This window comes from Sorex araneus, chromosome 1 (assembly GCF_027595985.1).
Source record: "Sorex araneus isolate mSorAra2 chromosome 1, mSorAra2.pri, whole genome shotgun sequence".
NCBI classification, from domain to species: domain Eukaryota; kingdom Metazoa; phylum Chordata; class Mammalia; order Eulipotyphla; family Soricidae; genus Sorex; species Sorex araneus.
Window position 1 is genome coordinate 404,953,808 of NC_073302.1, and position 18,445 is coordinate 404,972,252.

At 48.3% G+C, this 18,445-nt stretch overlaps 1 protein-coding gene across 5 annotated transcripts in view; it reads right to left on the reverse strand.

The window, feature by feature from the left end:
- The window catches only part of ATXN7L1 (ataxin 7 like 1), a 273,063-nt gene that overhangs the window by 143,735 nt on the left and 110,883 nt on the right, over positions 1-18,445 (reverse strand). The window contains exon 4 of one of the 5 annotated variants that reach the window (XM_004602118.2): positions 1,190-1,412. The exons of the other annotated variants lie outside the window; for them this stretch is intronic. Coding sequence (XP_004602175.1) covers positions 1,328-1,412 — 85 coding nt within the window. The 3' untranslated portion in view covers positions 1,190-1,327. Of the gene's footprint in view, positions 1-1,189; positions 1,413-18,445 lie in introns of those variants that run through there. 5 annotated transcript variants of the gene reach the window in all.

An 18,445-nucleotide genomic window follows, 5' to 3' on the forward strand; every position in this document is an offset into this window, starting at 1 on the left:
CCCATCCATTCATCACTCATCCATCCAACCATTATACACCCATCCATCCTTCTGTCCATTCACTGACCCAGTATCCATCTATTCATTCATTCACCCACCCACCCATCCACCACCCATCCATCCATCCACCATGCACCCATCTATCGCCCCTCCTTCCTTCCACTTACTGATCATCAATAGACATTTTAGCAGTACCGTGTGCTAGGCACTAGGAATAGTGAGAACATATTTATATTTTGTATGTACATACACACTGTATATGCATATATAAAACATTTACTACAGATCTCTATTGCATTTCATTAATTTTATTAATTTCTTAACACAATCATGTGAAGTTGCTATTGGTACCCCATTTTATAGATGTGAAAACAGACTCTGATTTATTTACAACAGCATAACCAGCAGGTGGCAGAGTCTAGACATTAATCCAGGTTTTCAGCATAGTAAGAATTCATAATGGCATCTTGCAACATACTGGTAACTATAATTTCTTGACTAATCTCATTGTTCCAACCAAATGTCATGATCTAGTCAACACATGTTTACTGAGACTTGGCTAGGTTGTAAGGGATGCAAAGACTGGGCCTCTGCCTTCACAGAATCTGGGTTCTACTTGGGGAAACCAAAGTGAATCCTACAACCACACAATAAATATTTATTTTCAAGGTATGAGGGAAAGCTAACCAACTGTGGAAATCAGGGAAGTCTTCCAGGAGGAAGTCATCATAAAGCTGTATTCTGAGGGATGGGTCAGAGTTAGCTTCTGGGAATGAAAACTGTACACAGAGGAGGTAAAGGATGTATATGCCAGGGCCCCAGGGCAGGAAGAGCCTCCGGGCTAGACTTTCGAAGGTCAGCTTGACTGACATGTAGCCCACGGAAAGGTAGCCTGGCAGGGGCTGGGAGCCAGACCACACGAGACTTCGCAGCCCTGGGAATGATTTTTGGCTTTCACGTGGCTGGGAAGCCACCAGTCAAGAGAGTGGTCTGATGGGCTTTTGGTTTTTGACTTCTGTGTGCAGAAGGGGCTGGAGAGGAGCGAGTGTGGAAGCGGCTGGAAGGCTTTTGCAGTTGTCCCGGTGAGAAGTGATGGTAGCTTGGACCAGGATGATGGTGGTGGTGGAAATGGAGACAAGAATCCTCCCGGTGCCCCCTGCTCTGCTCAAGCCCAGCTTTCTCCCTGAACCCTGTCACCAGAGTGTGCTCACGAATTTGTAGTATGTGGCAGCTTGTCCACACTTGCGGGCTCTGCGGGAGTCTCCTCCTGGTGGCCTTCCGCCGGCAATGCCAGTCCTCTTCCGAGAGCCTTCAGAACTGTCCAGTCTCACACCTGATGCCTCTCTAGGGCTTGGCTCTTCTCTGGTCCATTCCCGGAGATGCCTTCGCTTCCCTTGTTGTCTTCTTTCTCCCTTTGGAAAGTAAATGCTTTGTTGGCATTTGCTGAATGGTATCAACAGGGCTCCTTTGGAAATTACGTTTGTAAATGATTACTCATGCCAATTGCCCCGTTATTTTTTCCCCTAAATTAAACACTGGTGGCTTAAATCTGTCTTCATGGTCTTGTTCTATCAAACCGTATGTCTCAATTTTTCTATTATTTTCCTTAAAATCTCATCTATATTCCTCTTAACAGAGAGCAGGATTTTTCTTGGGGGGGGGCGGATAGACGAGTGGGGGCAGGAGTATAATTAAACAGGTGCTGCCTGAAAAGAATTCCTATACTTTTTAATGGGGTATTTGATTAATCCTTTCCACAGGCACCATTATTCATGCCTTGATGGAATCTCATTTTATAGCCCTTAATACATGGACCCAATTTATCCACATCACATTGTATTCTAATACTTGTCATCTAAGTTATTAGCTATCTCCTTCTCGGTGTAAAATCATCAGCAAGTTTGATTAGCTTATTCCCTGGGGATAAGAGGGGTGATAAGAAGAGACACAGAGCAATATGACCACCAATGGCTCTGCAGCCTCCAAAGAAGAAGCCCGCTAGGTGGAAATCCACCTACAGAGACGGGGTGGTCCAAGGAAATGTCTGCCCTCCCCACACCCGCGTGCCGGGGTCTCTGTGGGACCCAGGAGCTGCGGCCACAGAGGGTCGCTCAGCTGATATGCTGCTGTGCTTCCTGATTTGAGCCACTTCCCCAAGGGGTCCAGCTTTACAAACAAAATTTTCTAACAACATGTTGGGGAGAAAGAGAGAGCAAGCGAGCGCGAGAGAGAGTGAGAAAGAGAGAAGGAGAGAAAGGGAGAGGGAGGAAGGGAGGGGAAGTGTGTGTGTGTGTGTGTGTGTGTGAGAGAGAGAGAGAGAGAGAGAGAGAGAGAGAGAGAGAGAGAGAGAGAGAGAGAGAGAGAGAGAGAGGGAGAGGTGTAAGGTGCTTGCCTTGTATGTGTACAGCCCGGTGTAATCTCGACCACCACAAGGCCTGCCAGGAGTGATCCCTGACCACATGGCCGGGAGTAAGCCCTGAGCACTGCCAAACAACAAACTTATTTTGGAGCAATACATGGCAGTGCTCAGGGGCCCACATGTGGTGCCAGGGATCAAACCAGGGTTAGCTGTACTATCACTTTGGCCCTTACCTTTTTCCACCTTAGCAAAAGAGTGGTGAGGCTCTTTATTCTCCTGCTTTTTTTCTCCCCAGAGACACAGCCCGGAAGCTCCCTGTTCCCCAGGCTCTCCCTCCTGGGACCCAGCAGGCTGGTCAGTCAAGGAGACACACGTTGCTCTTAATTTTTTTTTCTTTTTTTGGGCCACACCCAGCAAAGCTCAGCGGTTACTCTTGGCTCTGCACTCAGGAATTACTCCTGGTGGTGCTTGGGGGACTATATGGGTTGCCAGGAATTGAACTCGGGTTGGTTGCAAGGCAAACGCCCTACCCACTGTACTATCACTCTGGCCCCTAAATTATTATTATTTTTGCTTGGTATTGCTTTTTACTGCTCTCTTCCTATCTCTGAAAAGGGAGGGTATCTAAGCAGCCAGACCTTGTCTGCAATCTTGAACTCAAACTTCAGCTTGAGAACTGGAGATGGCGTCTGTCCTTGCTAAGCAAGCTGAGAGAGATGGGGGGGGGAAGGAGAGGGAGAGAGAGGGGGAGGGAGGAAGGGAGAGAGAGAGAGAGAGAGAGAGAGAGAGAGAGAGAGAGGAGAGAGAGAGAGAGAGAGAGAGAGAGAGAGGGAGAGGGGAGAGAGTGGGGAGGGAGAGAGATAGAGGGGGAGAGAAAGAGGGAAAGAGAGGGAGAGGGAGTGAGAGAGGGAGAGGGAGTGAGAGAGGGAGAGGGAGTGAGAGAGGGAGAGGGAGGAAAGGGAGAGAGGGAGAGGGAGAGAGAGAGACCAGCAGGGCACATGCAGCACAGTGAACTCAAGGTCCTCAGGGAGTTTCCCATGTTCCATCTTACCAGATGCCTAACCTCCACCCAATCAGGCAAAACATCCAAGAGCTAAGGTCACGGCTCCTCCAGGCCTCGGTATGAAATGAAGCACCTTACCTACCATCCACAGAAACAGCAGGGTGTGGGAGAATGATAATTCTTTTAGGGGAGGAGTACACCCAGCTACATTCTAGGCTTATTCCTGACTCTGCTCAGGGACCACTTCTGGCGGTGCTGTGGGGACCATATGTGGTATTGGGGATCAAACCGGGGCCAGCTACAAGGCATAAAAAAACCCAACTCACATCATTAACCTTATGTGGTGCAAGGAATTGTACAGGGGTTGGCCACAAGCAAGATAAGTGCCTTGCCTGCTGCACCATCTCCAGCCTGGGAGGGAGATTCTGGCCGAGAGTATTCTTCCTCGGGTCATGGGACTCCCTGTACTTCTCAACCTGTGGGGGGATTGGGGGGTGGGGACCTTGATCATGCTTACAGATGTCTGAAAAGACTGTGCAAATAACGTGTTCCCTTTGGTATCCTGTTTCTTGTACCCTTTTTGCTCATCTGCAGTTTCTGCAAAAGGTCTCATCTCATTTACAGTCAAACCATCTGACAGAAAATATGGATTGAAAAACCAGAGAGAGACACAACTGGACTTGTTTTCCGGGAGGTTTACTTCACCCTGCGGGCTGTGTCCTGCCGGCCGAGACCCGAATCTGAATCCAGGAAGAGGTGACCATGCAGCCTCAGGTGTCTCCTAGTTAGTCAAGGGAGACAGAGTAGCTTTTCCATAGAAGAAAAATTGAGGCTGATCTTCTAACCAATCAAATTCTAGTTATTTTCACAAAACAGGCCTCAGTGCTCTGGGTAAGGTCAGGCACTCTGAGATGTCAATCTCTTGGAAAAGCTTAAAAAGCAGCGATTGGACCCCAAAGCAGTGGTTCTCAAAGGACGGCCTCTACACTGACAGCTTGAGCCACATCTAACGGCTGGCTGGACGTGCAAATTCTTGGGTGCACCCCAAACCCACTCAATCAAAAACTCAGGGGGTGGGGTTCCAGCCATCTGTGTTTTAACAGTCTCCCTCAAACAATTCTGATGCATGGCTAAAGGTTGACTGTCACTGACTTAAAAGATTAAACACCTAAATGATTCATTCATTCCTTCCTTCAGCTGACATTGATTGAGTGCCTACTATTTGCCAGACACTCTGGGGCAATGGAGAGGAATTATAAGGAATTCCTTTCTCAAGGAGTTCACAGGCTTCTCTGTCCTTGCTCTATTATAAAGCTTGAATAGAGATCAGGAATTTGAAGAAACGAATCCAAGGAATGCAAATCATTCTTTACATGTAATTCTTTTCAATGGATAGAAGACATGCCAGTTTTTTTTTCTTCTTCCAGGAATGATCATACTCTCAAATTAGTAAGTTTTCTAAAATTAAGCAAATGTATTTGTTTAATATATCATGAATAGCTGGCTCAGTCTTTTAAGGTTAAAAAACGGAGAGAGAAATGATAGGGCTGCATTGATAGTACAGAAGGTACTTGCCTTGCATGTGACTGACTCAGGTTCAAGCCCAGCACCCATGTGGTCTCCTGAGCACTTCCAGGAGTAAACCCCGCGTGCAAGGCCAGGAGTAAGCCCTGAGCACAGCTGTGTGTAACCCAAAGCCAAAGAAAACTAAATAAAACTTTAAAAAGGAAGATCACATGTTTTCCTTATTAATTTAGAACAAAACTGTTATAAAGACTCACGAACGTGTCTCTGTTTTTAAAATTTTGTTAATTTATATTTGGGGGTTAATAAAATGCTCAGGGGCTACTCCTGGTTCTGTGCTCCAGAGTGACCCCTGGGTGGTGCTGGCGGGGGGGGGGGCATATGTGGGACCGCACTAGGGTCAGTCATGCGTACTCCTGTGCAATCTCTCGGGCTCCCCGTGGGGTTGTTTGTTGGGGTATTTGGGCCACACTCTGTTGGTTCCGGGTTCTGCGCTCAGGGATTACTCCTGGCAGTGCTCAGGGGACCATATGGAATGCCAAGGATTGAACCGGGTTGGCTGCTTGTCAGGCGAGCGCCCTACCTGCTGTACTATCTCTTTGCCCCCATGTCTGTGTTTTAATGAGCAAATTATTTTGTTGGCTCATCATCTTCCATAAAGACTTTCCTCCTTCTTTACTGAAAGTCTAAGGAAGTCCTAACAGCTAAGATATCCCATATGTTTCCTATGGCTGTGCCAGGGATCACTCCACATTACAGAACTCATGTGCCTGATCTTGCACATGCAACAACCAAACGGTCTGTAACGACTGGAGGCTGCAGGAAGCAGGAGAAAAATCCAGATCCATTTTGCATGTGTGTGTGTGTGTGTGTGTGTGTGTGTGTGTGTGTGTGTGTGTGAGTGTGGTGGGGTTTATGTGTGTGTGTGAGTGTGGTGGTATGTGTGTGTGTGTAGTGGGTTTTTGTGTGTGTGTGTGTGTGTGTACATGGGGAATACTGGTTCAGTGGTCCTAAGGGCTTCCTCCTGGCTCTAAGTTCAGGGATCACTCCTGCTAGGGCTCAGGGGACGATATGCGATGCTACGGTTTGAACTCGGGTGCAAGGCAAACAAACAAACGCCTTACCTCGCTGGCCCTCTAGATATACCTTTTGCAATTTTTTTTTTTTACTTTTTTTGGGGGGTCACACCCAGCAGTGCACAGGGGTTACTCTTGGCTTTGCACTCAGGAATTACTCCTGGCGGTGCTGGGGGACCATATGGGATGCTGGGAATCAAACCCGGGTTGGCCCCGTGCAAGGCCAACGCCCTACCTGTTGTGCTACCGCTCCAGCCCCTCTAGATATACCTTTTAACTGAGTTACTCTGTCATTCTGCTCTCATTAAAGCGATGTCTCATTCAGTCAGGGAAGAGAAAATGCCCCTCAGGTGAGCAACAGGCTGGAGCTCACCTGCAGAGACTGACTGAAGCCCTGTCAAACTCCTGCTGCCTCTCTCCTTTGGGACCTCTCTTGGACTTTGCCTCTGTTTGTTTGTTTATCTGCTAGCTTTTAGTGGTGCCAGGAACTGAACCCAGGGCCTCACCAACGAATCTCTAAGAAGCGGTGACAAAATTCCCCCGGTCACCAAGAGCAGGGGTCTGGTTAGAATCTGCTCTGTGTGTGTGACAGACTCGCAGCTTTGAGCTGGGGTGGGGGGAAGGTTCCTCATTTCCTCCTTTCTGGGGGAGGGAGGTGGGGTGGGGCCTCAACAATGCTCCGCACCTCACTCTAACACGGGAGTAGAAAAAAATCTTCCCTGGACCTGGGATAAACTGGAGTTGCTCCAGGCAGGCCTGGCCCTCCTGACTGTGAAGGGCCAGTGAATTCATCAGTTGGGGGGTAGGGGGGTGTAGGAGGGAGAACCAGTCCAGAGTGTGACATCACAGAGATTAGGGCGGGCCAGCCACATACGCAGTCCTGGCATTGGCACAAGACCTGCACCAGCTAACGAGTCCATCTGCATATGGGCTCAGACTTCATTTTCAGAGGTGTCATGGGACATCCACGCTGTGGCAAGTAAGAGGCACCGGGCACCTCCTCTATCTATTGGGTCACCTCCTTGGCACTGACCTGGGGACTGGGGGCCTCTGCAGCCAGGAGGACCTGACATGTATGGAGCGGGAGCAGGACACCACACAGGGATCTTTCAGGCTACAAGGCCTCCGGTTCCGAGTGAGCGGCAGGGCGCGTCCGCCCCAGCTGGGATCCCCGGCTCCCGGGCTGTTTAGGACCTGAAGTCCGATCCCCGTCTATTTCTGGTTCGGGGGTGTGCTCTTGGCGTCTGCTGAGACGCTGATGTGATGGGTCGCATTCTGTGGAACTACAGACACGCGCTGTTGCGCTTGCTTGCAAATGTATGATTCATTTCAGGATTCTGAAATGAGAAACACACCTGTCCACGACACGCGGAGGGAGAAGGAAGGCCTGTGAAGGCCTGTCACGCATATAAACGGGGCCTGGGATTGAAAAATATCGCTTATGGTTGCAGTCCTGCTGCCAGGAGCCCGCCCCTCCCTCCCCAGCCCCCCCACCGTGCTCTCTAGCCTTGCGGAGTGACAGCGCCACAGGAAACCGCTGGGATTAGACGCTCCTGCGTTTACACCCCCATATGCCGCCTCATTTATCTACCTGGTGACAGGGATGGCGCTGGAAGAGAATCAAAAGCGGACAAATTGCTTTTGGTTTTAAAGGAGCTGTTCAGGCTGGGTGTCTGCCCGGGGTAGGGGGGAGGCCAGTCTCCTGACAGGATGTGGCCCTTCATCCCCGACAAGGCCACATTTTAGCCAACACCCCCCAAAGGACGAATGTTGTGTCCTCTCACCAGCCGAATGAAAGGCACCTGCAGGCCTCACACCCAGTCCTCCTCTTGAGGGCACAGAGCAACTGCATGCCCAAGGGGATACCGTCCCCTGTCCCCAACCCCCTCTGCTGAGGCTGACAGAACACAAGGGAAAAGGTTCTGGAGGATTCCAGCCTACAGCAATAGTTTCCGAAATGATTTGGGGAGAGACAGACTCGGCTGAAATAAGCAGAGAGAAATGTCAAAGCCACTGGGCATGGGGATCTGCTCTGGCGGACATAGCCGGCAGCCCGGCAAGATCGGATCGTGGCAGCTGTGACTCCCCTCTGCCTCCTTTCCCCTCTGGGAAGAGGCTGCAGTTCCCAGTCACCCACTCACTCAAGCAGTGGGCATGGGGGGGGGAGGCGCCTGACCACACCTGCTTGCTCTCTCCTTATCTCTGCTGTGGGCCGGAGCGGGTCAGGCAGAAGGGCCTCCGGTGTTTATCCCTGACACGAGGCACTCTTCCGAGCACTGTGCACTGTGCTTGTACGGACTTGTTTTATCCTCTTGCCCAGCTCTGAGACCGGTCCACACAGCACCCTCATTTTGCAGATGGGGAAACCGAGACACAGCAAGACCGCCGGCTTGGCAGCAGAGCCCTTGTCACTGACAGCTTGGCTTCTGCTGCCACTCTAAAATAACCCTCCTTTGATCCAGCACCCCCGCCTCCTTAAGGCCCTGTGGGCACCCATGTTCTCTGGGCCGTCCTTTTTCCCCGGGGCCGACCCTCTGGAATTCGGTGGGTGCCCGGGGCGGGAGCCCAGAGTGTGCCCAGCGACAAGCCAGCGGCTCATCTGCAATCCCTTGCTGTTTCCCAATTCAGGCCAGACATCCCGAAGCTGATTTTGTTTGTTTGTTTTGGGCATTCCACCCTGATGCCCAGACTGCTTCATGCATGGCCTCTCTGTTCTCCTTCAACAGCACCCAGCCCCCTCCCACACTCCGCATCTCCTGCTGCCAATGACTGACAGTCCCTGCCTAACCTCATTATACATCTCAGCTGAAAAAACTTCTGTTTTCCATGTGGCAGAGAGGCATATTTATAGCACAAATCACATGGCAGGGCATTTTCAAATTTCTTTCTCTCTCTCTTCTCTCTCTGATGCCAGAAATGGAGCCCAAGGGTCTCACCAGCATTGCAAGTACTCACCGCTGAGCCACACCCCCAGCCCTAATCCGATCATTTTTAGTATGGGCTTGGTGCATACCCACCACGCTCATTCTACAGATGGGCAAAGAGAGGCAGGTGGTCACAGTTAGGTTGCAAGGGAGTCAGAAACACTGCCAGGCTTCTCTAGTTCCTTCTGTACAGTGCCACTTCTCGAGTGCTTCCTCTCGTCTTCCTGTTTGATAAACTTATCTTAAGTCCAGGAATGAGAGATGTTATCAAGATCCAGTTGCATTGTGTCCTGTCTATACTCTGGCACCCGGAATACTAACAAGATACTGGAAGCCCTGGTGGCAGCAACATCCATGCTCTGCTTCCTGCCCAAACCCATCCTCATTAGTAGGTTTCCATGCACACAACACATTCTTGGAGTTTTCAGTCCACACCAGTCTCTCGTCACTCCTCATCACTGATCAGAACACTGAGCAGATTGATTCTCCCGTAGAACACAACAACCGCTTACAGCATCCGCTAAAACGACCGTCACTTTTGTTCTGAAGGAATCTTCTACCCAGGAGATAAAAGTGTAGCGCATAACCTCTAGGCAGACTAGATAATATTCCTTTGCAATTAAAACCATTAGATTGTCTTTCAAAAAGTTATCACAGAGAGCGTGGCTCCCTGGGCAGGAGACGGGGAAGGCAGGGGTCTGTGTTCATGCGGGTATGGGCTGAAACACTGCAAAGCCGAGATGTTCCATAGGGGTAACTTTACCTCTGCTAGTGGACAGACTCCTTCCCTTCACTGGGCACTCCCCCACCCCCAGTATTCCCCCCATCCCCACTCCAGGTCTCTGCTTATGGGGAATACACTGGGATGCCGAGTTCCTGCTGTGTTCCACTGGTTTTGTGACCTTAGGAAAGTCGCCAAGCTTTCCAGAACTTCCATATCTCCTGGTACTCCCCACTGAGTTGTTTGGAAAACCAAAACAAGCCAGCTATGAGAAAGGGCAGGCATCCTATAAGCAGCAAGGTGAGGGAGAAACGCCAGGGATTTCTGGAGATACACCATCACCCTAGGAAGGCGGCAGCGGAATGCAGAAGTCTCTCAACTCTGCGTTCAAAGGCATCGCTGAGGCGCCGCTGCTGAGCAGCATTTGGAAGCCCGGATATTCCCTGTGGATCGTGTTCACTTGGGTGCAGGCCTCGGTCCCCATGTCACCAGTGAGCACCAGACTTGGCAAAAAGGGGTTCTCCTCAGGAACATGAAGCAAATCAAAGAATGCCAGGCCTGCTGTGCAGGAAGTTTGTCAGTGGGAAGGAGTAGTGGGGATAAGAAGGGGGCATTTCTGGAACTTGAATCCAGGTGGCCCGTTGACACACAGACCTCAGGAATTCCCAGGGGAAAAGCAGTTCCCTAAGCTCCACATTTGGGTCTTCATCTCCTTCTCCTCCCAGCTGGCAGGGAACAAAGTGGGTAAAGGCAACGGGAAGTCTGGTCCTAAAGTTTCAAGGAGTGGATCCCCAGAGACTTATAGCCTGGCCATTCCCCTCCCTCTTCTCTTTGGCCGCCATTACTTTCAATTTCCCTAGCTGACCCCACCTTCTCACGAACGGGAACCAAACAGAATCAGGCTCCTTTTAACTCCCAAGCGTTCACTGACTGCCTTCCAGATACTTCCCTGAGCTCTATGGCTTCCTGCCACTAGCGAAATCTACCTAAGATCCTAACAAGCATTTGGTGCAAAACCACAGCCTTCGTTCCGCAGGACTTGTACTTGGCATTACCGGAAGCGTTCTGTGCAAAATTTCACCAATAAAACACACACACACACACACACACACACACACACACACACACACACACACACACACACACACACACACACACACACATGCTGCAGAACTGCCAGGGGATCAGGAGTGGATGGGAGCACAGAGGAGGGAATCACACCACAGGCCAGCTAGGCTCTGGGAGCAGTGGGGATTTCCCCTTTAAAAACTTACAGTGAAAGTCTGCCCGAGACCATTCAATATTCATAAATGGAAAGCGGGGATGGCATTTCTGCTCCGCCAAGAGCAATAGCCATTTATCATGGCAAATGACTGAAATCGTTGTACGTACAATGCTTTACTCAGTGCTGTAAATTACGGTATACAGAAGATTAAACTTAAGCCTAATGCTACCCTTGAGCTTCAACAGCTGAGTCCTATAAATGGATACCCGTTAAGAGGAGAGACTCTTTCCCGGTTACTATTTAAAAGTGTATCTCTATTAAAAGTGTGTCTTCAACATAAATTACCAGGAAGCCTGCCCGTGGCCCCAGGGAGACTCTTCCTGGGGCACTGACTCACGGACTCACATCTAAGTGACACAGTGACAGGCTTGGGACTGCACAAAAGCCAGCAGAGGTGAGGTGGGATCCGAATGCTGAGTGAGCACTCCCAGACCTGCAGCCCAGAGGGGTGGGCCAGGCTTGGAGAGTTTTGAAGCAAAATGATCCGAAACCCCACAGCATTTCAATGCACACTGTCCAGTGAAGCACCGGGAAACAGAGCTGAGGCCTCTGCTTTCCTCATTCCACCGTATTCTCTGGGCATTTGCGCCTCATAGGGGGAGTGCAGGGATCCACAGCTGGAGAGTGCATGAGACACAAAGATGGAAGATGGGCTGACCGGGGAACTGAGTCACAGGTAGCACTTCAGCAGATCTGGGGGGTTCCTGCGCATGTAGGAATCAAGATGAGGACCAAGGCATAACTAGGCAGGGGTCAACCAAGAGGAGCCCCTTGGGGTTCTCACTGGAAATCACCACAACGATCACCTGGATATGTGGGAACAGGCCAGAGCAGGGAACCATAGGTTCTGGGTTCTCGCCCCACACCCTTCTCATTTTTTGTTCCATTTGGTGCTGGGGATTGAACCCAGGGTTTCACACATGTAAGGCATGTGCTCTCTCACCGAGTTGGTAGTTCTCTTTTGCTTAGCTTCATTTCCAATCCTTTTCACACATCTGAGAGCTGATTTTTCCCATCAGTGACGTCTCTTGCCAAGCAGGCCAGTAATGCTCTATCAGGTGGTGCTGGGGCCTCCACAGCCACCCCCAGTGATGCCTGGGAGTCACCTAGGCTCTAGAGGTGCTTGAGGGATGGGGGGTGGTATTAAGGATGGAACCCAGGGACTGGACACACCAGGTATGTACTCAAGTACTGGAGTTATCTTCCTGGCCCCCTGAGAGATACATTTTTTATGGATGAGGAATAAATGCATGACTCTAGACTTCAGAGATGACCAAAAACACCTCAGAGTGTACAAGTGTATCACTTCTTGTCACTTGTCATCCCGTTGATCTTTGATTTGCTTGAGCGGGCGCCAGTAACGTCTCCATTTGTCAAATGGGACAAATGGAGACGTACAACAAGTGAATCAGCAAAAAAAGCTATGCTTTATAAATCAACCAGGATAACACTAACTCCACCAAGAGTCTCACTTAGAATGCCTGGCAATATTTAGGTGTAATGTTTCCTGTCATATTAAGCTGTTGGTTATTATAGCATATCCGTCCTTGTCTCCCATAATCTTTTAAAACTGGAGATCTATTTCATTTGATCTAAGTATGACTGTATTCTGTCTCTTTAAAGCCACCTCTTGCTTCTGAGACTGTCTGCCAGCCTCTCACATGGGCCTGCTTTGTCTTTGAAACTAAGGTGAGTTTCCTGTAGGTTGAAAAAAGTTAGATAAAAAAAAAATATATTCAGCTGCTCTACACCTTTTGATTGGTAAATTATACCATTATTAAGGTAATTATTGAAATGCAATTCAATGGCAAATGCAAAATTTATTGCCATTTTATTATTTATGTTGGGTGGGTTTGGTAGCTTGTCTTTCTTTTGCTTTCAATCTCTTTATGCTAGCTCTGCCTTATTGTCTTAATTCCCTTTCTCAACACTTTTTTTTTTTTTTTAGTACTCAGCGGTGCTCAGGGGTTACTCCTGACTGCACTCAGGGAGCACTCCTGGTGGGGCTCAGGGGATCATATGCGGTGCTGGCATCAAACCCTGGTCAGCCCCATGAAAGGCAAGCCCCCTGCCCTCTGTACTAGTGCTTTCCAATTTCTTATGTATTTCTGGCAAGGATTTGTGTTTTGAAATTATATATCATGAGTTTTAGGTGTAAGGTTCTATGCTTATGATATTGTCCTAAGTCAAGAATCATTGCGGCAACAGATCTTGAGCTTCTTCTTAATGGTTCTTTTTTTTTTTTTTGGGCTTTTTTTTGGATGCACAGGGGTTAGTCTTGGATCATGCACTCAAGAATTACTCCTTGCGTAGCACAGCGGGTAGGGCGTTTGCCTTGCACGCGGCCGACCCGGGTTCTAATCCCAGCATCCCATCTGGTCCCCTGAGCACCGCCAGGGGTTAAAAAAAAAAAGAATTACTCCTGGCGGTGCTCGGGAGACCATATGGGATGATGGGAATTGAACCCGGGTCGGCCGCATGCAAGGCAAATGCCCTACCTGCTGTGCTATCACTCCAGTCCCAATGGTTCACATTTTTATACTATCCCCCATTTCCTATAGAATGTTTTTGGTGTCTCACATGGCATATTTTGGGCCAGGATTTCAATGACTTTTGTAATACTAGCTTACTTTATTTTATTTTTTAAAATTTTATTATTATTACTTTTTTGTTTTTTTGGATCACACCCGGTGATGCACAGGGGTTACTCCTGGCTCTGCACTCAGGAATTACTCTTGGCGGTGCTCAGGGGACCATGTGGGATGCTGGGAATTGAACCTGGGTCGGCCGCGTGCAAGGCAAATGCCCTACCCGCTGTGCTATTGCTCCAGCCCCACTAGCTTACTTTAAGTGAGAAAAGTATGTCAAAGTCCATTATTTTTAGAAGACAGAGCTTCTGGATAATTTTACTTTTTATTCAGAAAAATAAAGATCATTCAATATGTATAATGAAGAATGTAATAAAAGGCTGGGGAGAGAGACTCAAAAAACTGGAGTCCATGCCTCACATGCACTAGGTTGAAAATTCAATCTATGGACCCTGAACACTTCTAGACCTCTAGATATGGCCCTGCCCCCCCCCACCAGATTACTTAACCTCAGACCTGTACAGTGAGGCATGAGTACATGTGAAATCCCCTCCCCAGGAAAAAGAAAGGATGTAAATGGTAATCACTAAATTTACAGGTTTATATGGATAGATTTAGGGATATAATCTATTCTGGACAATCTAGCAAAGGGAAAACAGAAAAAAAGGGTTAAGAAAATATTACTAATATAATGGAGAGTTAGGAAAGAAGACCAATGAAGCAAATAAAAATCCAGGTAAATAGAGACACAAATAAAAGAGAAAAACAACTCAGGATAAAGTAATCACAGAAAAATATAAATGAATAAAACTCACCCATTAAAAGACACTATCAGAATGGACTTTTTAAAAAGCCAGCTATTTACTGCTTACAAGAGAGACACCTAAAACAAAATGACACAGAAAAGATGAAAATAAAAGACTAGAAAGAGATAAAGTGAAATACACCAAAGAAAATTGGGCAACAATGTTAATCAGACAAAACAGGGTGCAAGCAGAAGCATGAGTAGGGAGAGAGATCAGTAACACTAAGGCCCTATGTCAGAACATCACATACAGCCACGAGCACAGCCTCAAAAGTGTAAAGCAAAAGCTGTCAGAGCTTGGGGGGCTGGAGCAATAGCATAGCGGGTAGGGAGTTTGCCTTGCACGCGGCCGACCTGAGTTCGATTCCCAGCATCCCATATGGTCCCCCGAGCACCAGGAGTAATTCCTGAGTGCATGAGCCAGGAGTAACCCCTGTGCATTGCCAGGTGTGACCCCCCAAAAAAGCAAAGACAAAAACAAAAGCTGTCAGAGCTTCAGGAGATATTGATGCACATTGAGCCATCATAGACGACTTCAACCCCCTTCTTAAAAATTCTAGGCAACAGACAAAAATGGCAAGAATTTATATGGTTCTTACATTAAGATCTTTTTGTTTGTTTGTTCTGGGGCCACACCCAGCTGTGCTCAGAGCTTACTCCTGGCTTTGCGCTCAGGGATCACTCCTGGAGGAGCTCGGGAGACCATCTGGGGTGCCAGGAATCAGACTTGGGAGTCAGTCACATGCAAGATGAGCACCTTAACCCCTGTGCTGTCTCTCCAGCCCCAAGTTATAAGATTTTAATAACAAAATTAATAAATTTATGGCACCCTGCATACAAAAGAGATACTCTACAAATTTTCTAATTACACATGACACATTAAATAACAAATTCATGATTTTGCTTGTGCTCATTTGAGGGACATAAAAAAGAATGATTGCACTCATTTGCTGGATTGAAAAAATATATAGTATAAGATTAATACCCAAGGACAACAGAAATGAGGGCTATTTGGACTGGTCCATGGTTGGAAGCATGCCACTAGTTGAGGGGAGGGGAGAGAGGGCAGTTAGGACAGAGAAGGGAACCACTATGACAGTGACAGTTGGAAATGAACACTCTGGACAAGACCTGAGTACTGAAAGAGGTAAGAGGATAAGAAAAGGATGGCCTTTCAGTATCTGCACTGCAAACCATAAAGCCCAAAACGAGGGGGGAAGAGACAGAGACAGAGACACAGAGACAGAGACACAGAGACAGAGACACAGAGAGACAGAGACAGAGAGAGAGAGGGAGATAGATAGAGAGAGACATAGAGGCAGAATGGGGGTAGGCAGCAGGAGGGAACCTGGGGACACTGGTGGTGGGAAATGTACACTGGTGAAGAGATGGGTACTGGAACATTGTATGACTAAAACCCAATCTTGGACAACTTTGTAACTGTCTATCTCATGGTGATTCAATTTAAAAAACGAAATAAAAAACAAACAAAGAAACCCTTGATCCCACGCTCACTAATCAAAAGGGAAGTATAAGTTATAAAACAGACAACTTAGAACCAACATTTTCAGTGATCATAAATTAAAGCAGAAATCAAAAATCAAACAATGGTAAATCCCCACCCCATCACATTGGAAACACTAAAGCCATATTCCTAGATAGGTGTGTGGCAGCGATGTGATTATTTTCTGCGTGTGGCCTCGTTGCTATGGCACCAGATAGAGATGTGCGTGACACTTGTTGGGGGTGTCACCAGAAACAACTCCCCAAGCGGCTAAAGAATAAGCTTCATTATTTTGTAACTTGAACTACATTCTAAACCGAGAGGAAGGTGAGGGATCTGACACTCCGCAGAAAAGAAGCGGTGTGTGTGTGGTGGGGGCGTTAAATAGGACCTAGCTGGGCAGCTGCAAGCTCCTGCTCATTCCCAGGCTGTTTTCTCTTTGCCACACTGTGCCCATCCAGGTCTGCCCATGGTGTGGCTCCGTGAAGACCCAGCCCAGGAACCCTGGTCAAATGATATGGGAGTTTGCAATCAAGGGCATCTTGGGATTGAGCGACCGCTGTAGTTAACTCTTCTGTGGTCTTTTGTCTGCTCCTCCACAGGCCAGGAACTTCTGGAGAGTGCTGCACAGGCAGCAGCCACTAAACATATCAAGTTTATGGCAGCCACTAAACATACCAAGGTATGGCAGAGAGCTCTCCCCCACCCACATTCCCCCCCAGAAGAACTGAGGTCTTTTCTCGGACCACGCTGCCATTCAACGCCATTCCAATACCGGCCAAAGACGGAAACAAATATTGCAAAGAAAAATCCCCACCAGGGGCCAGAGAGGTAGTATAGCAGGCATGGTGCTTGGATTCCATCCCTGGCACCCCATATGGTCCCCTGAGCATACCAAGAATGATCCCTAAGCACAGCATCAGGAGTAAGTCCTGAGTACCACCAGGTGTGGTCCAAAACAAAACAAGAAAGAAGGAAGGAAGGACGGAAAAGGAAGGACAGGAAAGAAGGAAGGAAGGACAGAAGGGAGAAAGAAAAGAAAGAAAGAAAGAAAGAAAGAAAGAAAGAAAGAAAGAAAGAAAGAAAGAAAGAGAGAAAGAGAGAAAGAAAGAAAGAAAGAAAAAGAAAGGAAGGAAGGAAGGAAGGACGGAAGAAAAAAGAGAAAGAAAAGAACACCCCCTCCTCACAATCTAAATAGGATGGAATGCAGGATCATGGTGATAGTGATCCCCTCACATATGGATGATGCTGGATCTGCAAGTTCTGCAGGGGATGTGGATGCAGCAGAGAGAGAAGAAAGAACCACTGTCTTCTGCCTGCGCCTGGACATCCAGGCTGCTCACATGGGGTCCCCAGTCCTCCTTGGGTCCCCCTGGACTAGTCTCCTGCCTCCTCAGCAGATATAGCCATCAATACTCCCTTCTTTCTGAGAGCAGCTGAGTCAAAGGGGAAGGAAGGAGGGGCCCGAGGTGCCAACCCAGAGGTTGAGTGATACAGTGCCAGGAATGGGACTGAGAAAGAGGCACCAGCATTTTGTTTGAGCCATTCATTCGAATTTAAGGAAGATGTTTACAATTGTTTTAACTTTTATGATATTGCTGTTTCTAGCAACTATCCCTCTATTATCACCAAAGTACCCAAGACCCTCCACCACCACTGTCCTGAGTTCACTTCCAAAATCTTATTTTTGGGTTTTTATTTATATTTGGTCACACCCAGCAGAGCTCAGGGGTTTTTCTGGCTCAGGACTCAGGAATCACTCCTGGTGGTGCTCGGGGGACCACATGAGATGCTGGGGATTGAACTCGGGTGGGCTGTGTGCAAGGCAAAATGCCCTCTCTGTTGTACTATTGTTCCAGCTCCCAGAATCTTAGTTTTGTTGATTTATTTTGGCTTTTGGCCTTTGGCCATACCCAGTTGTGCTCAGGGCTTACTCCTGGCTCCAGGCTCAGGGATCACTCCTGGCTAGTCTTCGGGGACCATATGAGGTGTCAGGGATCGAACTAGAGTCAGCTGCATGCAAGGTAAAGAAAGCCCTCAACCCTGAACTATCTCTTGGGTCCCTCTTCTAGAAAGTTACAGGAACTGCTGCCCAATGTCTGCTTCCTGACATCCACTAATAACTTACCTACATGCACACGCCTGTTGAGCTCATGCACTCATGCAGTCATGAGTCACCGAGTGAGCAGGTCAGTGAGGGCTGGTGGCAACATAAGCTTACTAGGGGGGATTTTGTCGGAACAGCCACTTGTCTAAGGGCTGTCTATATGGGTGAGGGTGAGCAGAAACCTGTAGACTGACGCAAGCCAAGCCACGCACTTCTTAGCACAGTGTACCTCTGGAGAGGTTCCGGAATCAAAGAAAAGAACACAGGTGGGGGGCGGGGGGAGCAAAGTATCTATGATGCTAACAGAAGAACAAATAACAGTGTGAGTCAGAAACCAAACCTGAGACCGAAATCTGTCGTTCGCCCTGTGGAAAACAAAGGTTCCATGGCTGCTTCCTTTGGGGAGGAGGAAAAACATGACAGTCGTTCCCGGTGGAGTGGGAGTCTCCATCGTGAGTTCATTCATTCCCGTGCTGTTGACTCCCCCGGTTTACGTTTTTCTGATTTATTGCCCATGTATCTGCGATGCGGCACCCCCTCGTGGCACCT